Raw genomic sequence first — 23,073 nt, forward strand, 5'->3', positions numbered from 1 at the left:
ATAACTGAAGCTGATTAGGAAAAATCCTAGGATGCGGATTTACTCTGCTGTCCAGCTTGTCGGGGTGCCACTCCCCGCGGGTCTCTCTGGTCAGCAAAAGAAGGAGTCTCCAGCCAAGTTAAAGAAGCAAACAGCGGTCAGTAGACCTGATCTTTATTTGTTGCAACAAGGTTCAAACGCACAAACAACCCCAAGCAACCCCAAGCATGGGATTGTGTGACCTTTTAAGACCTCTCCCCATTTCCCATAATACATTTTTCAACAGCATCATTGATACATCACAAATATGTCACAGTGTAGGAGTGTTTGGCATGTAGAAGGTAAAGGGACCCCTGACCATTAGGTCCAGTCACAGACGACTCTGGGGTTGTGGTGCTCATCTCGCTTTATTGGCCGAGGGAGCCGGCGTACAGCTTCCGGGTTGTGGCCAGCATGACTAAGCCGCTTCTGGAGAACCAGAGCAGTACATGGAAACGCCGTTTACCTTCCCGCCGGAGCGGTACCTATTTATCTACTTGCACTTTGACGTGTCTTCGAACTGCTAGGTTGGCAGGAGCAGGGACTAAGAAACGGGCGCTCACCCTGTCACAGGGATTTGAACTGCCAACCTTCTGATTGGCAAGTCATAGGCTCTGTGGTTTAACCCGCGCCCCAAAAAATGTATAGGTAGCTAGATACCAATTCATCATGGCTCATCTTATTTTGAAGCAGCATCTTATTCTTGAATAACAAATAAAATTCTGCTGCCTCATGTATTGCGATGGTTTTTAAACCTGATTCCTGCACTAATATGGGAAAATGCTGATGTTTGGAGCCCCGGTTTATATTGTCAGCATACTGACATAAAGGTTAAAATGCTTTTGCTTAATCCCTCAACCAATTTAACAAAATGAAAGATGGCAGATGCTCTGTGTCCAGACAGCAGGTGCAAAGCAGACCAAACACAGACAGATGGTGGTGGTGGAGGAGACAGCATCAACTTTTATTATCCAAGCCAAGAAAGCAGCTGCCTGCAACTGGACATCTTTAAAGGAAAATGTAACAAATGCCAGCATCTAAAAGAACTATTTAAGCATCACCCTTTTGGTGTCCCCCATATGGCACAAGTCACTTGAGGGTCAATGATGAAATAAAGCAACAATCAGCATAACCTTTTCCCCCAGCTGACACATTTGCAAAAAATAGAAAACTGATAGAAAGAAAGGGCTGCTGTTGTGATAATAATAATAGATTTCAGTGTGCTAATATTGGAACAGTTTAATAGGTTCACTAACATGTTAGTAAGGGACGTGGGTGGTGCTGTGCGTTAAACCACAGAGCCTAGGACTTACCGATCAGAAGGTCGGCGGTTCGAATCCCCGCGACGGGGTGAGCTCCCGTTGCTCAGTCCCAGCTCCTGCCCACCTAGCAGTTCGACAGCACGTCAAAGTGCAAGTAGATAAATAGGTACTGCTCCGGTGGGAAGGTAAAAAGTGTTTCTGTGCGCTGCTCTGGTTCACCAGAAGCGGCTTAGTCATGCTGGCCACATGACCCGGAAGCTGTACGCCGGCTCCCTCGGCCAGTAAAGCGAGATGAGCGCTGCAACCCCAGAGTCGGTCACGACTGGACCTAATGGCCAGAGGTCCCTTTACCTTTACCATGTAGTGTTTTGTATACAGATCCCCCCACCCTACAGAAGTTGATACATGCAAGCCACATAAGAAGACCCTGCTGGACTGCCCATTTAGCCCAGCATCCTGTTCTTACAGTGGCCAACCAGATGTCCTTTGGAAACTAGCAAGCAGAATTCAAGCACAACAGCACTCTCCCTTCCTGTCATTTCCAGCAAGTGGTATTTGGAAGCATTGCTTCCTCCAGCTGTGGAGGGCACAGCATAGCCATTCTGGCTAGCAGCATTGATAGCCTCCATGACCCTCTTTTAAAGCCATCAAGGTTGGTGGCTAATCACAAAAAGGTTTTGCTTGCAAACAAAAAGAGGGTATCATTAATCGAGAGAGCAAAAGCAAAGCCAGCAGGAACAGGTATAGCTCACAGCACAGCCCAACCATGTCTCCTCATGGTCCTGTAGAATTGAACAGGGTTCACCTGCAGGTAAGTGAGATCAGGGCTGCGGCTTTGTTTCTTGAGTAAACCTCATCAGCATCACGCTTGCTCATTATATATAACCTATCAGCAGAGTTTTTCTCTTTTTTAAAAATATATTTTTATTATTTTTTTACGTAAAGTTTCCAAAAAACATACAACATTCTTATCTTATACAATGTTTTGGACTTCCATCAACCAAGTCTGAAGATTTTTCAGTCTTTATCAATCTGCATTTCATTAATTTCACTATTACTTTTAATAGTCCTTCACTAATAATTCTCTTCATGTTTTTCTCTGCAATATTTCACATAGTCCTCTTTACAACACTTCTTGTAGTCCTACTAGCGTAATCTGTTGATTACAATTGCTTTTCAAATAATTCACATATTTAATCCAGTCCTCTGAGAATCTCTGATCTCGCTGGTTTCGAATCCTTCCTGTCGTTTTATCTAATTCTGCATAGTCCATTAATTTCGTCTGCCATTCTTCTTTCATCTTTCTTCTGGTTTCTATTTCTGTGGCAATAGTACTCTTGCTGCCGTTATATATCGGCAGATTTTTTATAATCACCGGAGCCATTAAGTGCTTGTTGTTTAGTGGTTTAGTCGTGTCCGACTCTTCGTGACCCCATGGACCAGAGCACGCCAGGCACTCCTGTCTTCCACTGCCTCCCGCAGTTTGGTTAAACTCATGCTGGTAGCTTCGAGAACACTGTCCCACCATCTTGTCCTCTGTCGCCCCCTTCTCCTTGGGCCCTCCATCTTTCCCAGCATCAGGGTCTTTTCCAGAGAGTCTTCTCTTCTCATGAGGTGGCCAAAGTATTGGAGCCTCAGCTTCAGGATCTGTCCTTCCAGTGAGCACTCAGGGCTGATTTCCTTCAGAATGGAGAGGTTGGATCTTCTTGCAGTCCATGGGACTCTCAAGAGTCTCCTCCAGCACCATAATTCAAAAGCATCCATTCTTCGGCGATCAGCCTTCTTGATTAAGAAGGCTCAGCCATTAAGTGCATGCACGCCCAATTGCCGCGCAGATAATTCCAACATTATCAAGGCATATTATTGCCTGCCCTCTTTAGCCCCGTTTCGCCCCCCCCCGGAAAAAAGTCTACATTCAAAATTGCCCTCATCCAAGGAGAGGGAGAACAGGATTGGGAGCAGCTGTTCAGCGCGGGGCACGCTGGGACTCGTAGTTCCCGAAGGATTCCGGGGGTGGGCGGGGCTTCCGGAGGCGTGCCTGGCTCTGCGGCGCTGCAGGGAAGGTAGCGCGCCGGAAGTTGCGTTGGCGAGGCGCGCGCGGGGGCCGCTGGGACTCGTAGTTCCCCACCTCTGAGGGCGAGAGAAGGCGGCGCTGTCCCGGGCGAGATGGCCGGAGGAGACGGGGCTGCGCTCGGAGGGAGCGTCGCCGTCCAGGCGGGGAGTGAGGCCGCCGGGCTCTGACCGCCGCCTCGCCCTCCGAGGGATGGAGGTTGCGGGGCAGGAGGAGAGCAGGTCAGAAGGCGAAGGGGGGCAGCAGGGCCGGGAAGGGGGGGCGCTGAGGTAACCGGGGGTGGGGCTGGTTGGGGGGCGGGAAGTAGGCGAGGCAATGGGGGGGGAGCTAATTAGTTGAAGAGGGGTGTGAGCGCTGAGGGAAATGAAATGACATGCAGTGGGGGGGGGAGTCAGTTGGGGGTCAGAGCTGAGGGGAGATATTTGGGGGGCGGGGAGTTAATGGGGGCGCTAAGTGGGGTGTGGGTAGTTCTAGGGGGAGCTGAGGCAATGGGGCGGGGGAGCTAATTAATTGAAAAGGGGTGTGGGAGCTGAGGGAAATGAAATGGCATGCAGTGGGGGGGGAGTCAGTTGGGGGTCAGAGCTGAGGGGAGATATTTGGGGGGCGGGGAGTTAATGGGGGCGCTAAGTGGGGTGTGGGTAGTTCTAGGGGGAGCTGAGGCAATGGGGCGGGGGAGCTAATTAATTGAAAAGGGGTGTGGGAGCTGAGGGAAATGAAATGGCATGCAGTGGGGGGGAGTCAGTTGGGGGTCAGAGCTGAGGGGAGATATTTGGGGGAGGGGAGTTAATGGGGGGCGCTCAGTGGGTAGTTTTTGGGGGAGCTGAGGCAATGGGGCGGCGGGAGGGGAGTCTGCTGAGGCATTGCGGGTGGGGAGTGAGTTGGGGGGCCGGGAAAGAGCCCATGGTGGTGGTGGGGGGGCTATTTGTGGGGAGAGGGGAGTTTGCTGAGGAGGGGAGGGCTGAGGCAATGGGGCGGGGTGGGGAGTTACAGGCTGGAGAGGGTGGCCATGGAAAGTAGCCCGTTTTGGGATGGGACCTTGCGTGACAGTGGGGCATGAGCTGTGAGCCTCAAGTGATTAGGAGATGAAAACGCGTAACGCCTCTATGGACGTCTTGAAGAGGTTGTGTATAGTCTGGGATCTCCCTACCAGATATAAGAATTAACTTAAGAGTAAGGGTGGAGATGGTGTGATCCAAGAGTCGCATCATCAATGGTATAAAGATAAACTAAGCTAAAAAGGATAATTTGCCCTTCTAAATTCAAAATGTAAACAGCTGACCATGGCTACAAGCCGTAGCTCTTTATCATGCTAATCTCCGAACATTTATTTGGAAAAGGGCAAAGAATTCGATGTTACATTGTAGTGAAGCAATACTGTATTACAGTACAGTTACATAAGCTGCAGGTTACAGACTCCGCGAACCCAGAAATAGTACCTTGGGTTAAGAACTTTGCTTCAGGATGAGAACAGAAATCGGGCTCCGGCGGCGCAGCAGCAGCAGGAGGCCCCATTAGCTAAAGTGGTGCTTCAGGTTAAGAACACTTTCAGGTTAAGAACGGACCTCCAGAATGAATTAAGTTCTTAACCCGAGGTACCACTGTATATTGTATGGGGGGGAGGAGGAGGAGGAGGGGGTGTGGGAGGAGGAGGAGGATGGAGAAGGGAGTTCGGTTGTGTCACTAGGAGGTGTGTGCCGGAGTCTCTTCAGCAGGGCTTTTTATGTTTGAACAACGGAAAGGTTGTGTAGGACTGACCCAGATTCACTTACCGAGGCAGGAATTTCCTTTAGAGAAAAGGAAAATGAAAGAGGGTGGGCGAGCATTACAGAGAGGTATAAAATTATGCATGGTGTGAAGAAAGTGCGAAGAGAGGTTTTTCTCCTTCTCTCGTAATACTAGAACACTAGCATGTCAAGGAGATAAAGAACTATACAACTTTTAGAAGACATCTGAAGGCAGCCCTGTATCAGGAAGCTTTTAATGTTTGATGCTTTATATATTCTATAAGTTGCCCAGAGTGGCTGGGGAAACCCAGCCAGATGGGCGGGGTATAAATAATAAAATAATAATTACTAGAAGCTGAATGTCGGAAGATTCAGGACAGATAAAAGAAACTACTTGTTCACATGGCGCCTGGTTAAAACTATGGAACTCACTGCCACAGGAGGCAGTGATGGCCACCAACTTGGATGGCTTCAAAAGAGGATTAGACAAATTAATGGAGGATAAGGTCATCAGTGACTGCTAACCCTGATGACTATGTTCTATTTGCTAGGAATTTTAGTTGGGGAGTGTGCTGTCATGCTCCCATTCTGCTTCCAGGCTATCCTTGGATATCTCATTGGCTGCTTATGAGGACAGTCCTGGACTAGATGGGCCATTGACCTAATTGAGTAGGGCTTCTTACACAGAACTCTTTATCAGACTGCATGTTTTAATTTTTTGTAAAGGAGGGGGGAAACACTTTGTTGGGGCCAAACAAGATTCATGCTAGTAAGTAAAGAACCATGCTTTATTTCACTTTAAAAAACAAAGCAAAGCTGATTGTTGGAATCTAGCTTGAAGAAGAGTTCTGTAGAACTTTAAAATTCCCACATGTCTCCCATATGATGTGAAGTTCACTGGGTATGTAGATGACAGGGCAGCCACTGAGGCCCATTGCAAAAGAACATCAGTCACATAAATATTTAGTTTATTTGCAACTCTTTTGGGGGGCAGAAATCATGTTGCTTATTTACTGTTGTACATTTTAACATCTATATAATGTCCAATATGTGTTTAGTGGTTGCTGTGCAGTATGCAGAAACTCCATTATTTTCCTGTGGAAATCTCACGCCATTAACAATAAATTGTGCAGACCAGAATATTTTGCTTCTGGTAGCTGAGTTGTCAAAGAACTTGACTTTCATGGGGAGGGGTGAAGTCACTAAAGGAGTGTGCAAAAGATACTTTGAACATATATTTCTGCCCTACCTAGAGTCAGATAACTGATTCATTGGTCCATCACTGTCTGTTCTGATTGGCATCAGGTTTCCCAGATCTCAAGCTGGGGTTATTTCAAGCCCTGCAGGCTGAGATTGTTTAACTGGAGATAATAGCAATTGCAAAGCATATGCCTAACCCCTGAATTGTGGGGTCTTCCAATTTGGATCAGTGGGATTTAGGAACAGGGATTAGGACCAGGCAATAATAGATATGAGGAACTAGCAAAGGGTTTGTGTGTACGTGGGTGGGAAGTAATATCAAAGGGTATTCTTTCGCTGCTCAGTGGAAATTCAGTCTCATCATCTGACTTTTACTAGATACTTTTCATGCTTTTCTGCATGCTTAAGGACTAGAAACTTGCTATCTTAATCATTCAATGGAACACAAGAAGACACAGGAGGGTAGAAATTTGGTATACAGTGGTACCTCTGGTTACGTACTTAATTTGTTCCAGAGGTCCGTTCTTAACCTGAAACAGTTCTTAACCTGAAGCACCACTTTAGCTAATGGGGCCTCCCGCTGCTGCCGCGCCGCTGCTGCACAATTTCTGTTCCCATCCTGAAGCAAAGTTCTTAACCCGAGGTACTATTTCTGGGTTAGCGGAGTCTATAACCTGAAGCATATGTAACCCGAGGTACCACTGTACTCTGACTTGGGCAACTTGTTGAAAAGGCACCATTAAAAAAAGCCTTTATGGACAACCTCAGGGTAGTCTCTGTTAGGATCTCCTGCATTAAACAAGGTTGGTGATCAGTAGAATATGTGTGTGGAATATTTCTGAGAGATAGAAGATTGATTTGGGAAAGAGCAGACTTACGTTGCAAGGTATGAATATAGCTTTTAGTGAAAACTGTCTTCTCAGAATTTAAGAGAAAAAAGCAGGCCAATAGGGTGTCAGCTTTTGAGTAATACAGAACACTATGAAGCACTTTCAATGGCTGTGATTGTTTCTCTCCCCGCCCTGACACTTGCGTGTCAAAGGTATACACTAAAATGTAAAGCGCTCCTAAATCTTGATAAAAGAGATAAGGGCTTAGTCATTTTCAACAGTTGCCTAATTAAAACTTTGCTCTAGAGTTATGTGTAACTCAAAATTTTGCACAGGGCTACAGGCCAACAGAAGGCAGGCCCATCAAAGGCTGCTGTTGTGTTACCTAGTTTGGCTGGTCATTCGTGCATTTCAGGGACAAGGGGGTGGGGAAGAGCTGGGCCTTCCTCCCTTGAAACCCACCTGCTTTGCATTGCTAAGCTTGATGACTTTTATATCTACCCTCCATGACACCAATGCTGTCAAGCTCTGGCATAATCTGTGCAGGTGAAGACAGACGTCAGAACTTGTTTGTACAGAGACCTTTTGCATCTATGTTAGCTCAATTTAGACAATTTACAATGCAATATTCATTGTTTATATAGAATTATGCCCTGTTGAGTTCAGTGATGCTTACTCCTGGATCAGTTAAGTGTAAAAAGAATTGCAGCTTTAGTGACTAGTTTGGATTTTTTCCTATCTCTAAATCATAAACCTAGCCAATTTATAGATAAACCTAATGCATGCCTCTTGCGTACTTCAGGTGTGTGAAATATTTTAATTGTTTTAAGATAATTTGTATCCTTCCTTACCATTTTTTTAAACGGGGGAACCATGGCATGCTCTCCTCCCTGAACTGCAGCTGGCATCGACATCAGTCAGTACTAGCTAAATACCTATCTCTTCATCTGGGCCAATTAGTGGCAATAGGGGTGAAATACTGAGGCCAGCAGGATATAAAATATATTTTAAAAGCATAGGAGGTGTTGAATAACTCTTTCATTAAAACAAGTAAAAAAACCTCCCAAAACAAGTGAAAGTAAAAAAGGTGTAAAAGGCAGCATGTCAGAGTAAAAACCAGTCAGCATAATAGCTAGCATATAGGTGAGTGGAAAACTTGCTTAAATAGTCTAAAATAGGCAGCACAAAGTACAAGGAAAGAAGGTGGTCAGACAAACCACCTGTAGAAAGGAATTCCACTTGTGCATACTTTTTGCATGGAATCCACTCCCACAAGACACAATGATGGTCACCAACTTGAATGGCTTTAAAAGAGTAGCTGTCAATGGCTACCAGTCAGAATGCTTTGTGTTCTTCTGCCTCCAGGGTTGGAGTCATTATTCCTCTGAATACTGGTTGCTGGGAATCACAAGTGGGGAGAGTGCTGTTGCACTCACGTCCTGCTTTGCAGGCTTCCCTTAAACATCTAATTGTCCACTGCTTGCTGGGCTAGAAGGCACAGCAACCAGACTCTGATGGTTTTCTTAAGTGTGGCATGGCCACAGAAAAGGCCCTGTTGAACATCCCCAGGAATTTTACCTTGGCCTGTGTTGGAACACAGAGAAGAGCCTCTCCTTTGGAGTGTAGGAAGGATGTTACGGAAGGTGGCCGTCTTTCATAGAACAGGGGTGACAATTCCCTACATTTCATAGAATCATAGAGTTGGAAGGGACCATGAGGGTCATCTAGTCCAGCCCCCTACAATGCAGTAAGCATCGCCCAACATGGGGCTTGATTCTAGACCTTTCCTGGTTCTTTATCTTGAAGACGATGCTGTCGATGACTGATTTGTGAACTTTTGCCCTGCATCTTTTCATGCCCATGACTAAGAGAAGCCCTATGCGAATATGAAAACTGTCCTACTCTAGTAATGTTCTTCCAAACCGACATTTTTGAAATAGTGGCATGACAATGATTGCTATTAATGATGGCAAAATGCATCCTCCAGGTTCAGATGCTGCATACCTTCAAATTCCAGCTGCTGGAGAACAAGAGCAAGAGATAGCTGTGGCCAGCGTGTCCCTGCTCAAGGGCTTCCTGTAGGCATCTGGTTGCCCAATGTGGGAAATGGGATGCTGGGCTAGATAACTAGGCCTGATAAGTTGCCCATCTCATAAGGAAAGGACCCTGTTCACCCCCTCCCTCCTTGCTTCAGCTCCTGTCCTGTTGCAAAGACTGTGATAGTTAATAACATCAGGGTTTTATTAAGGTGAAAGTTGCCCTAATGTGTGACTGTGGCCACAGCCGTTGTACATGCTGGTTTACGGTCTGTTTTCTCCCAGTCTGTCGGCTCTCTCTTTCCCCACGCCAATTTGGTTGGAAGGAAAGTGAGCTGATTGTGAGTCATCTGTCAACTTAGATCATTGCTTCAAGATTTAGTTTCCATTTCTCAGGAGAACCAGCTTTATGGGAGGAATAGGCTTGATGGTACAAGCCAATTTGCTGCTTGTTGTCTTGGAAACCAAACTCTTGCATTCAAAAAGGTTTGTGTTTAAGTCTCCGCTTTTCAGGCAACCTTTTCAAGTTGGGAGTCAAGCAGGAACAGTCCTTTCAGAGTTCCTGGTGGGTGTCCCTCAATAGCAACTTTTGGATGAGAGTCCTTTTCAGAAACAATTAAGTGAACCAAAAGGGATAATGTTATTTTTTTCTGCAAAAATAGCCATAGGCCTTGGGAAGTTCTGGATGTGGACTTGGTCTGTATGTCCTGACTTTGTGTATCCCACACATTGCAGGCATTAAGAACATAAGATTCCTGCTGGATCAGACCAAAGGCCCATCTTTCCAGCATCCCGTTCTCACAGTTGCCAGCCAGATGGCTGTGGGCTCCCTGCAAGCAGAACCCTAGACCAACAGGGCTGTCCCCTCCAGCCATTTCCAGGCTCTTCTTATCCCTCTTGCTCTGAAATGCAGCTTATGGGGCACATGATTGTGTTTTCTCATCTGCAGCAGCCAGACGTTGGCAGAGTGAATTCCAAGAACTTCAGTGCTCTTCATACATGAACACATTTGGACAGCAAGTGACAACTGTTTTGCTTGAACACACATTTCTGTGTGTATTGTTCATTTCTGTGCCATCTCTGTGAATATTGTTGTTTTGCTGCTGAGGTTGCTTAGTTGTTGTTGTTGTTATTTTCCTGGTTTGTAAGTCATTCTGGGAACTCAATTTGGGTGGAAGTTGCAGGGTAGAAATGGTTTCATAAATACAGAGAACATTAAATACCATTTTGGCTCAGTGAGGCATTGGATGCCTTCTTGAAAAAGCAAAAAATAAATTTAAAAAATGGCATTCCAGTGTAGTAGAGTGACTCATTTGTAGGAATGTGACAGATCTGTTGCTGTTCTTTAAGTCAGCTTTGCAAGGACTTGCTGAGGAAGCGATTCTCCCCTCCCCCCCCCCACTCTTCTCCCTTCTCTTGCTGCCCTGCCCTGATTCGTCACCATTTGTCCTGGGCTCTCGGGCTGATAATTGCCAGCTCAGTATTTGAACACATATTGGTAGCAGTAATTGGAACACAGCAGCTCTCTTGTAAGGAAGTTCAGGTGTTCCAAGGGAGAGTGGCTGAGATCATTCTGCATAAAGCTCGTGTATGGCAGAAATGTCCACAGCCAGCCCAGAACTGTGGTTGTGAGCATTTGGACTCCAAACTTACCTCCTGTTCCTACAGTTTTTCCTGTTGTGGCCATGTGTGTTTGTTTTTTTTTTTGGGGGGGGGAGAAAGAGAACACTGTTAAGGAAGTCATAAGAGTATGGCATTTGTAGATAAGAGACTGATTCAAAAGCAATTCCCATCTGCCATAAGAATGGGAATGTGGTGCCCCGCAAGACGAATGCTTCGCAAGACGGAAAACTCGCTAGACGAAAGAGTTTTCCGTTTAGGAGGTGCTTCGCAAAACGAATTTCCTATGGGCTTGCTTCGCAAGACGAAAATGTCTTGCGAGTTCCTGCAGGGGTTTTTTCCTCCCCCCCCTTTTTCTAAGCCGCTAAGCCGCTAAAAGCCGCTAAACCGCTAATAATGCTAATCCACTAAGCCGTCAATGGGCTTGCTTCGCAAGACGAAAAAACCGCTAGACGAAGAGACTCGCGGAACGGATTCTTTTCGTCTTGCGAGGCACCACTGTAGCAAATTACCAGAGTGCTTCATTCATGTCATTCAGGATGTGGTAGAGTCTGCATAAGCTTTTACCACAACACGCTCTTGCAATTTTTAAATAGCTCTGCAGGGAAGACATGATATCTTCCCTGTGGTTGAGTTTTTACTCTGATTTTCATTAGCCTGAGACTTGACAATCCTTGGACTTTACGACAATAATACATATAGAAGGTTAATAGTAATATGATATGTTACTGCCATCGGGATCTGTGCTTTGCAATTTTTTGATATGATGATTAAATTACAGCTTTATTACATATAATGTTATGTTACTTTACAGCCTTTTACATGTGTGCTGTGGTGTTATGAGCATTCATAAAAGCAATGAACAAATGCAGCTCCTGTCCTAGGGCAGCCTTCTGGGGTTTTTTGGGCTTCAGTTGGGTTTTTTGTGTGTGTCCAGTTCTATTCTTAATATGCAAGGCAGGTTCTCTGGTGCAGACAAAAACAGGAGGAGGCTTCTAAATATAATCCTAGCTCAGAGCCTGACAGTCCTCTTTTCTGTTCTCTGGCTTACAAAGCCCTCGACCCTAAACTCCACCACCCTCAGTTGCCCCAAAGCTCCCTGCCTCGTTTAAACACTTTTGGCCCCCTGTCTGGGGCACCCTCCCAGAACACCATACATGGCATGACCTCTCACTCTTGTTTCCCGCCTCCTAGTTTCCATTACTGAATTTGCTCGACTCCTCACCCCAATTTAATGTAATGGTATTCGTGTATTTGAAATGCTGGCCTTCTACCCAACAGCGGTATCTACTCACATAAGACTAAAAAACAATTAAAACACAAAGAGCACAGTGCAAACCAAGCAGTGGAAGAAAAAAACACGGGTTCGTTTCATGTTACTTTTGCCGCTACCCCTCCCCTTTCTGCTCTGCTGTCATAGAATATAAGCTGCTTGGAGAAGTGATTCACCACCACTCTTGCTTATCTTCCGTTGTAAGATAGCTGTGGCCGTTTTTTTTAAAAAAAATTAATTTATTTAAGGGTGTTTATTAACTGCTTATTAGGCGCACTTAAGTGGTTTACATAATATTCTTATCACAATCAGCAGATTTTTGTAAAAAGTTATGATAAGAGGAAAAGGCAATTACCAGTACTGTAGTTCGTTTTAGAAGATGCTACTGCTTCTCACTCTGCCCCCCACCCAAGGCAAACATGGTCCTTGAGATGGTCCTGTAGTGGGAAGCCACTAGGAGAGCTGGATGGTGGTACACCTCCAAGCTTTCCCCCACTCCCCATAGCTTGGCCACTGTGGTCCTGGCACTGGTAACCTCTGGAATGAATTACTGCAGTCTGTTCTATGTGGGGCTTCCCTTGGGCTTAGTCCACAAGCTGATGCAGACTGCAGCAGGTAGGTTGCTGCTTCGCCCACCCTGTTGACGCCACTCCTGCTGAGGGAACTGAAATGGCAGCCAATATGTTACTGGGCACAGTTCAGTGCTCTGCTTTTAGCATTTAAAGCCATAAATAACTTGGTGCCAGCTTGCTTGAGGGTCTGCCTCACCCTCTATTTCAGCAAGTGCACTTCTCACATGGGCACTGCTGAGAGTATCTCCTGCCATGGAGGTATACTTAGTAAGTATTGGAAAGAGGGCTTTTAGTGTTGCAGCTCCAGCCTTCTAGAATTGGTTGCCTACTGTGTTTAAGCAAGCATCTAGCACCATGATATTTAGGCATTTATTGAAGACCTTTAAAAAAAAAAAATATTTCCTTGAAGTGGGAGCCTGTCATTTTATGGAATCTTAACAGTACAAATAAGGAACTGGTTTTATTGTGTTCATTGAGTTTGTGTTAGTATTTTAATCTCTTTGTTATCTTGCTGTACACCACCTTTGTAGCTTTTGGCTATGAATCAGTTTATAGATCTGCAAATAAAATAAAAATCATCCTTTGTAAAGCACCATGTACACAGATGGTTATACATAACCAGTAAATAATATAATAATCAAGTTCTTAAATGGCCTCTCTGTATTGCAGCTCTTGTATTATTATTTAAAAGTAAGATGCACTCAGTGAAATTTTCTCCCATGGTGGTTCTAAAGTTCTGTTGAATGGGAACCAAAGATCCATCTTGCATTTCATTCATGTCTCCAGGAAATACAGAAACAAGTCATGAAGGCTTGGGCCTCCCTGCACAGCAGCAAGTATTCAGAGATAGACTGCCTCTGAACCTGAAGGTTCTGTTTAGCTATTACGGCTATTAGCCGTTGACAGCCCAAAGCTCTGTGAATCTGGCTACTTCCTCTTTAAAACTACTTGCCACTGCCAGATCTTATGGGAGCGAATTCTATAAGTTAATTATGTGCTGTGTGAAGAAGTGCTTGTTTCTGACTCTCCTGAATCTCTTACCTGTCAATGGGTATGGGGATAGCTCAGTTAGTAGAGCATCTTTCGCCCAATGTGGGTCTCGAATCTCAGGGCTGTGGGTTTGAGCCCCACATTGGGTGAAAGATTCCTGCATTGCAGGGAATTGGACTAGATGATCCTCGTGGCCCCTTCAAACTCTATGAATCTGTGTGAGAGACGTTGATGATTCTATCCTGCTCTACCTCCCCAAGGAATTTCTGTGTCTGCTTTTCTCCAGACCATGATAAGTTTATAATTTATAATTTACCCTTTTAAGCGTTCTTTCTTTTAAAAAGAAGAAATGCTGTTAAAGTGTGGCTGTCACAAGGGAAAATGCTTGGGAGGAAGCTCTCCTACCAGGACTGCAGCAGAGGAGCTGTCGCGCCATCTGTCCTGGCATAAGTAGTTGCATTGGAACAGCATGGATGGGGTTTCTGTTGAACTTGAACTGGTGACACCACATCCTGCTTATGTTACTGTTTTTCCACAATGATGACATTGTAAAGGGTCACAAAGCAGCGAGGAAATTTTGCCTGCGCAACAGAACTGATGGTCTGCATTTTTCAGGAAGGAGCACTGGAAGTTGCTGGGCAACCTGAAGACGACAGTGGAAGGTTTGGTGTCTATAAACAATCCCAACGTCTGGTCTAAGTATGGTGGCTTGGAGCGACTCTGCAGGGACATGCACAGCATTCTGTATCATGGGCTCATTCCAGACAAGGTAGGCTTTCTCGGCTTTCTCTGGAGTTTATACTCTTATTTCTGCTTTAGCAGGTGGTTATCTGGACCGGTGTTCACCTGGGACAGCCATAAAACGGATCCCTTAATCATCTTGTCTAAAATCTGACCTAGATGTCATGTCTTGGATGAGAATAGATAAGAATGTTAGTAGTCGGGTTGCATCCACAGAACAAGATGCTAAGGAAGAAGTGAGGCAAGACTGAGACCTGGGCCAACTAGTGTTTGTTTTTGTAAAAAAGAAAAAAGGGGGGGGGCAGGTATAGTAGAGCTGTGATCCAAGAGTTAGTTGGATCATATTTCCTTTCCTAGGTGACCTTAGGCAAGCCCTTTTGTCTCCCCATCTGCAGTCATTTTCAGTGTTCAGTCCTTCCTGTCTCCAGGGTGATAGCTCCTGCTTTTCCTGAAGAGGATCACCTGGGAAATAGGTTGTCTCTGAACTGGGAGGTTTTGTTCTCTTCACACTGTTCATGATTTTACGAAGCTCCATCATGCCACCCCTGCACATTCATACACATTTTTTAGAGTAGTGGTACTTCTGAGCATGCACATAAGAACACCAGGCCAATGGTCCACCTAGTCCAGCACCCTGTTCTCACAGTGGCTGACCAGATGCCTGTGGGAAACCTGCAAGCAGGACATGAGCACAACGGCACTCTGCCCACCTGTGATTCCCAGCAGCTGCTAATCAAGGCATGTTGCCTCTCATGGTGGAGGTGGAATATAGCCATTGTGGCACTGATAGGCTTGTCCTCTATGAATTGGTCTAGTCCTCTAGTCTAGACATCCAGTTCCCTAGCTGTGCTGCCATTAAATGTCGAACAGCATTAATACCTTCCCTCCTGCAACAACCAACAGTTTCTTCTGCCACTGTAGTTGCAAGAATAAATCATTAACTTGCCTTTATCATCTTGTGGAATGGAATATTGTCCTTTTGAGATCATAATTAGTAATAATCTGTTCTGTAGGGCTTTTGCTGTCCTCCAGAGAAAAATCAGGCTGTTGGTTGCAACACAGGCAACTACTCCCGTTTTGTGCGGGGTTTGCATTCCTGACCCTTGCACGCATTGGTGGAGCTTGTGTAAGTGCTCTCCTCCCTGTTACACCCCTGCCCTGTTATGCCCCCGACCTGCCCCTTTTTCCGGGCACTTCTAGGTTGTGGCAATGCATATGTGCAAAGTCGCACATATTTTGAACATGCACAGAACAACCATTGCTTGTAGTGGATAAGCTGTAACCAAAGTTACTAGTGATCAGTGCATTTTCTCCATAGAGAGAAGAAATCAACATCTTGGGAATTTTGGCACAGTTAAATAAGAGCATGAATGCAGACACCTTAAGGTTCCTACATCCATGCAAAATCTGGTATCTTGAAAGCCTTGGTATTGTCGCTTCAAAAATACACTGATTCTTATTTGGTTCAGTGTTGTATTAATGTTGGCTGCTCTAGAAAACGTGTTCTTGTTTATAAAACTGTAGCTGTCAGGAGGTGTAGTGTGGTGTTTGCTTTGGCCTTCCTGTCTAACCTAATTTAGTTCCATTTGTATTTGCACCATTCATTGTCTGCTCCATCCACACAGCTGCTCTTAAGGTACAGTGGTGCCCCGCAAGACGAACGCCTCGCAAGACGGAAAACCCGCTAGACGAAAGGGTGTTCCGTTTTGGAGGCGCTTCGCAAAACGAATTTCCCTATGGGCTTGCTTCGGAAGACGAAAATGTCTTGCAAGTTCCTGCGGGTTTTTTCCCCTTCCCCCCCTTTTCCTAAGCCCTAAGCCGCTTATCAGCTGATCCGCTAAAAGCCGCTAAACCGCTAATAGCGCTAATCCGCTAAGCTGTCAATGGGCTTGCTTTGCAAGACGAAAAAACCGCTATACGAAGAGCCTCACGGAACGGATTAATTTCGTCTTGCGAGGCACCACTGTATCTTAGCCCCCTTGATAATTTTAATCAGAAAGACAGGATATAACTGTTCCCGCTTTAAAAATATATAATTTGTTGCCTGGGAAAGGTTGAGCCATAACAATGTAATTAAGATGTTATATTCTTGGGCAAGGTTCTTGAGCAGGTAGTCACAGACCAGATCCAGACGCTGTTGGAGGAAGTGGGTATTTTTAGATCCATTTCAATCGGGTTTTAGGCCCGGTTTGGGCACAAAACTGCTTTGGTCACCCTGTATGACTTCTGTTAAGAGGAAAACAGGGGAAATGTGTACCCATTAATTTGCCTCAACCTCTCAGCGGCTTTCCATCATGGTGTCCTTCTGGAGTGACTGTCCAGGTTAGGGGTAGGTGGCACTACTTTTTGGTATTTCCAGTCCTATTTAGACGGTCATTTCCAGAGGGTGATAACTGGGGAGTGCTCTTCAGCCTTGTGGAGCTTTCAGTGTGGGGTTCCTCAGGGTTCAGTTTTATCCCATATGCTCAGTGAGGTCATCCAGAGTTTCTGAGTACATTGTCAGCAATATGCTGATGGCACAACAGTTACTCTTGCCTCAAGCCTTTGTAGTTTTGTGAGTGTTGGTGTGTATGTTTTCAAACAAACCATGGGTAAGGAAAACTATTGAATTTACACGTAATGTTAAGCTATGTTTAAAACAAGCCAAGTTTCATAAGCCAGCAAAAACCCATGACTTCAAATCAGTGGTTTTTGGCAGAAAATAATAGGTAAGCTGCACGGCAGGGTGCACACATAACACTAAAGCATCGTTTGATAAACTATGATTTAGCATTATGTACCAACCAGGTGATTGATTTGCTAAACCTGAATGCAGCACGTTCCAGATATCAGGAAGGCATTGAATTCTTGACTCTGTTCTTGTCTCACTTTTTGCAACTGCTTGAGAGAAGGAAGATGCAAATTAAGCTGTAACAGAGATTATTTCAGAAGTAGCACTTAAGACCACCTGACATGTTTTGGTCCGTAGTTCATAATTGACAGCGGTAAAGGAGTTAATTTCCTTCCCCTTTCTACGCCTGCCTCTTCATGAATCTGGTCTCTGAGCACATATTGAGCTGGCACTGCCAGGGGAATTTTAACTCTATGTATTTCCTGGGCAGGTGTGTTGCAGGCAGAGGGATTATTGGCAGTTTGTGAAGGACCTCCGCTGGCTGAGCCCACATGCTGCCCATCACATTGAAAAGGTGAGCTCATGTTTTGGGGAAAGAAGATCTTGGTTTTGCCAGGGGGTGGGGGACAAGTTTGTCGAGGTGAGCAGAAGTCACTTGCCACTTTGTTGTTTTTAACCTTTACGGAAGGTCTGAAAGGCAAATCTTGCTGGGATTGTTTGCAGGAAGCCGGTATGTAACTCAAATGAAAAGTGCTGACGGCAGGGGGGAGGGAGCTGATGGGAAACTCCTACCTGCAGCCCAAGGTTGGTGAGGAAATGCAAGCAGCTTCAGACCTGAGGAAAGTTTAATAATAATAATAATAATTAATAACAATAACAACTGATTTATAACTGAACTATAACTGAATTTCCATCAAGCTCCCTTTGCCTGCTGCAGCTCAAGTTCTGACACTGGATCAATGGCAAGAGTCGTGATATAAAACGGTGAAATTGGCGTGATTGTCGTGGAAAGCATATGTAGGTGTGTTGTATTGGGGCTGCTGCTACAGTCTCCATTTAGAGAATAATCAGGCAAGAAAATGGGGTCTGCTAAGGGCAGACAGCTTCCTCCTTCTCAAAGGGTTATAACACATCTCAGGCTTGCAAAGTGAGGCCATTATTTTCCCTGTTGTGCGAATGGGGAACTGATGCTGATACAGAGTGGCTTTCCGGCAGCCTAGGCTATGCTGCCTCTCATTTGTCAGCTGGTGCCTCAAGCAGCAGTCCTGCATACGCTTTCAGGGACAGTGGCAAATTGAGAGAGATTCTAAGAGGAGTATGTAATCAGGGTTCTTCTGGGACGCTGCTGTCCATTACCTGCTAGTCTCTGCCAGCTTTTCAGAGGAAGTACCATCTGTCTTCCAGTTTATCAACCTGTACGAGAACGGACAGCGGAACACCGACGGCGTCAGTGATCGAGCCATTGCAGAGGCGTGGCTCCAGCACAGCCTGCAGTTCCATTGCCTGTCAGCTCAGCTGAAGCCTCTGCTTGGGAACAAACAGTACACCAGGAAGTTCTACGCAGGTAAGATGAAACCCATGCTCTTCCTCTTCTTTCTCGTGCCATTCTTCTTCTTTCTTGTACTCTGTGGTCAGCACTTGGCAGCCTACAAATAAAAGGCAGCTTTCAGACAGCCGCAGGTGGCTTCTCTCTTCCTCCCCCATCCCCAAAATTGAGGTTAAAGTCCCAGGCTGGCCATGACGGAAAATGTTGTTTAAAGGATGTGGAAGGCTCATGGCTCACTGGTAGGCTGTCTGCTTTGCATGTGGAAGATCGCAATTTCAATCCCCAGCATTTCCACATAGGCCTGAAACCCTGTAGAGCATGGGTAGGCAAACAAGGCCCGGGGGCCAGATCCGGCCCAATCGCATTCTAAATCCGGCCTGTGGACAGTCTGGGAATCAGCATGTTTTTTCATGAGTGGAATGTGTCCTTTTATTTAAAATGCATCTCTGTGTTATTTGTGGGGCATAGGAATTCATTCATTCACCCCCCCCCCAAAATAGTCCATCCCCCCAGAAGGTCTGAGGGACAGTGGACCGGCCCCCTGCTGAAAAGGTTTGCTGACCCCTGCTGTAGAGCCACTGCTGGGCATTGTACTACAATACTGCTGTTGCCCCGGGATCTTTGGATAAAAGGGCAAAGGAAAAAGTCACGTCTGTTGCTCCTCAGAATTTTTTGCATGTGCTCCTCTGGAGGTTTCCCAGGAGGGAATGTGCCTCTTAGGCTGAAAAAGGTTTCTCATCCCTGGGGGGGGAAACGAAGCAATGAGCTGTGCTGCCTCGTCTATTGTTTCGCATCATGTCTTTTGTAGCTGTTCTGTTGTATTGCTTTCACTTTATTAAAGCTGCTTCCTTATTTATCTGGCAGTTCATCAATTTTCATATCCTCTTTTTGTTTTTCATATTCATGTTCTTTTAAACATGGATGACCTGGCTAAATTTGTTTTACTGAAGTGCAAATCCTCCGCCTAATATTTTTGTTTGATGTCTCATTTTGCTCTGTACATTATATATGTGCACATACAAATGCAAACTAATAAATATGTCTGGAAAAGTAAGCAATAAACATGGGGAAATGCCAAAATACTATAACTGGCCTAAAATATATATATATAAAGAGCTTAACCAGTGACTCAAAAGGTAGTAAAAGAGGATTAGGCAATTCATGGGTGGCAAGGCTGTGTTCTATCTCCCTTCTCATAATCAATATGTTCTTAAAACCAGTTACTAGGATTCCCCAGTGGAAAGAGTGCTGTTGTGCTCATATCCTTTCTTGCAGTCTTCCCAAGAAGTATCAGGTTGCAGAAAATTGGACTAGATGTGTTGCTAGCCTGATCTTGCTGGCTCTTCTTAGCTTCTCTGGCAGCCCATGGTATATCTGAATGTACGAACACACTGTGTGAACAATCCTGTAGTGACCTCTCGTGATAGACACTTATGTGTTGTTCACTACTCTTGGGTACTTTGGTTGGTCTGATCCTGTGGCCTGCAGGGAGGTTGAAACAGATTCTCTTTCTTCACTGTCTGGGGTGTGCTGAGGTTCCTGGGGCGAGAGGAAAGGAAAGCAGTTTCCCAAGCTGTAGGGACAGTGTATTGTCTTTTGCTTTCAGCTGTTGAGCTGCAGTCAATGATAGCAATGATAGCAGCACATTTAGGCAGCACATTGCCTAAAAAGAGCTAGTGTAATATGGATAAGAGCACGTAATATGGATAACACTGAAAGTCAAGTACAGGATAGACATGGAAACCTCAAACTCCTGCGCTAAAGATAAACACTTTTAGGTAACTAAATTTCTTTAGAAAAAGGCCTGCATCTCTGTCAAGAAGGAAGTCTTCTCTGTTGGAGACACAGGCTTAATTCTTGCTGAGCTGTAACTATTTGATACCAAAAACCGAACAAAAATCTGCATAGAATACTACAGCGTCAAAGACAAGGGTCCTAATCTAGCCTTCTCCTGACATGTTGGTTTTCAGTGTGCAAGGGATATTCCCATTGCATGAGCCCTCATCTGCAGTCTGAAGTGGAGCAGGCTTACCACTTAAGTGAGAACTAGGCCTATGGGGCTCTGCTTTTATGGCAAAGAGTAGAAAGAATAAATGCCCAGGAACAAAGGAAGCTGCCTTATACCACATCAGACTATTACTCCAGCTAGGCCAGAATTAGCTGCTCTGACTGGGAGCGGCTCTTGCAAGGCCATCTGGAAAAGTCTTTCCTAGCCCTACTATCTGAAATCCTTTTAACTGGGACTGAGCCTGGGACCTTCAGCATTCAAAGCATGTGATCTACTACTAAGTAATGGGCCCTTTCCTTTGGGCCTTCTTCCTTAACTCCCAAACCCTTGCTGGTGCTTTTTTGTATCCTCAGCCCCCACATGCTTATGATCACAGCCTGTTGATACAAAGCCTTAAGTGTGTAGAGCTTGTACCATGAAGGCTGGGGAGGAGTGGGGTCCCTTGTCCTAATTGGCATGCCATGAAGGGAGACATTCAAGAGGCCTTTGTTGTTGTAACACAGCTGCAGAGTCCGTTTCTGCAATTCTTCTGTTGAGATGGAGTGTCCATGAGTGATGCAACTGTTGAGGAACATACTAGGGCACTGTTCCTGCAAAGGTAGCTTCTTCCATGGCCGTGTCTAATTGTAGGAACTCTCTGGTGACAGATGTGGCACGAGAATCATTTACACAGGAACCCATCCCTGTTGCACTGCAGTGCAAACTACTAAGTTGTGGAGAAGGCAAGCCTAGAATTCTCCTGCTTGACACGATAGGTTTCCAGTGTGCAGGGAAGCTGCATCAGCAGGGTTTGGACTCTATGACACCTGACCTGGCCAACTCCCTGATTGTATGTCAACTGGGAAGTGCTAAGTGAGTGAAAAGCAGAGGATACTTGTCCCGACACCTTCATTTAGGTGGCTGTGTGATTTATAACTTGCAAGAGGTTTCTGAAGACTGCTGTGCAACCATAGAAATCTTTCCCCTGTGAATTCATTGGGCATTGAATGCTTTCTGAGAAGGACTGTAAGACAGTCAAGTTTGAGTTTTAGTAGTTCAGGGCTACTTTTTTTTATATAAAAGTCTTCAGTAGCATGAAGCCCAGAGGACTGGACATTAGGAATGCAAATACTGTATGCTTCACCATGTAAAGGAACAATAAGCCAATACTATTGTATTTTAATATTCTGTTGGAAGCTGCCCAGAATGGCTGGGGAAACCCAGCCAGATGGGTGGGCTATTATTATTATTATTATTATTAATAATAATAATAATAATAAAAAATATCAGCCTGAGTTTCCTTTTTTTCCTTTTTGCAGACTCAGCATTCCTGCTCAGTGATGCTCATGTGACAGCCATGTTACAGTGCTTGGAGGCTGTCGAACAGAACAACCCCCGGCTGCTAGCTCAGATAGATGCATCTATGGTGAGAAGGGTCCTCATTGCTTCTTGTTTGTGTCCCCTCCCCTTTTGCTCATTGCTTCCCTCCTCCCAGATGCTGCTCTGCTGTTGTCCTGCACACAATATCTCATTCAGGAGCAAGCAGGGGACTCTTGAAGAAGTGCCTTGACTGCTTGACCCCAGAGGTTAAATGCCCCAGAGCATTTGCTGTAGCTCTGCAAAATGGCTGGTCAGGAGGAAATTGCTCAGCCAGCTATATCTGTGAGAAGGCAGACTGCAGTGCTGGTTCAGAAGCATCTGTCAGGTAGACTGGACCCTGGGGGATTTTCTCCATTGCTTCAGGGTTTGTTATTAGTTGCTCCACTTAGCTTCCAGGACTGCTTTCAGAAAGAGCTATTCTTGAAGCCACAGTCGATAAGACATGAGGAAATTACTGGGCTACTTCTAAAGAATAACTGTCAGTGAAATAGCTGCTGGGGAAGTTGTGGGTGACTCTTCTTTCTTGGAGGTTTGAAAAGAAGCTTGGCCAGGGATCAGTGAATGTGGTTTAGCTATGTCACCTTGGAGCAGATGTTGGGTTTAATGAGTGGCTTTCCATGGTGCCAGAAGTCAAGTGGGAGTTCCTCAATAAGATGATCAGCAACGGTTCGCAAACTTCTCTGAAACGCTGCTTGCCCACCTTTCCCTGCAACACAGAGCTTTCTTAGGGCAACACTTAACATGGGACAACAGTGTTGATGACGCACAGCTGACATGTTAGTGCCCCTAGAATGTGCCCTCTGCAACACCCAGGGATTCCACGGCAGCTGATCTGGGGTTCACGGGCTGGCTAAATAAATAAATGAATGAATGAATGAATGAATGAATGTGGACCCTGTTCCTTGAATATGGATTGATTCAGATAATCCGCTGCATTCCTTCCATTTCTGGTTCTATAGCTCTACTTCCTTGTGTATTCCTTGTGCATTAACTAGGTCCTTCTTTCAGTTTGCCAGGAAGAGCGAGTCCTCTGTGCCTGTGACAAAGAGCCAAAGTCTCACAGCGCTTCCTGGATCCATATGTACCCCTCCAGCTGAATGCACGACCCACCGGTATTTTGGCTCCTTCTCAGGTCTTTACTCTGCCTCTGCCAGCATTCAAGGTGAAAGCTCTAGCACCTCAAAGTGCAGTAGTTTAGGCTGTGTTTTTCTG

General features: G+C 45.4%; 2 protein-coding genes across 4 annotated transcripts in view; one reads left to right on the forward strand and one right to left on the reverse strand.

Moving 5' to 3' along the window:
* RPL35A (ribosomal protein L35a) overlaps positions 1–23,073 on the reverse strand; it is a 162,913-nt gene that overhangs the window by 139,411 nt on the left and 429 nt on the right. The gene's annotated exons all lie outside the window — the stretch shown is intronic.
* The window catches only part of RUBCN (rubicon autophagy regulator), a 44,481-nt gene continuing 24,808 nt past the window's right edge, over positions 3,401–23,073 (forward strand). For all 3 annotated transcript variants that reach the window (XM_081862222.1, XM_081862224.1, XM_081862223.1), the window contains exons 1-6: positions 3,401–3,572; positions 14,212–14,365; positions 17,439–17,522; positions 18,353–18,512; positions 21,801–21,907; positions 22,870–23,023. In XM_081862222.1, the coding sequence (XP_081718348.1) occupies positions 3,544–3,572; positions 14,212–14,365; positions 17,439–17,522; positions 18,353–18,512; positions 21,801–21,907; positions 22,870–23,023 (688 nt within the window). In that variant the 5' untranslated portion in view covers positions 3,401–3,543. The remainder of the gene's footprint in view (positions 3,573–14,211; positions 14,366–17,438; positions 17,523–18,352; positions 18,513–21,800; positions 21,908–22,869; positions 23,024–23,073) is intronic.

This window comes from Podarcis erhardii (assembly GCF_964252035.2).
Source record: "Podarcis erhardii genome assembly, chromosome: 5".
Lineage (NCBI taxonomy): Eukaryota > Metazoa > Chordata > Lepidosauria > Squamata > Lacertidae > Podarcis > Podarcis erhardii.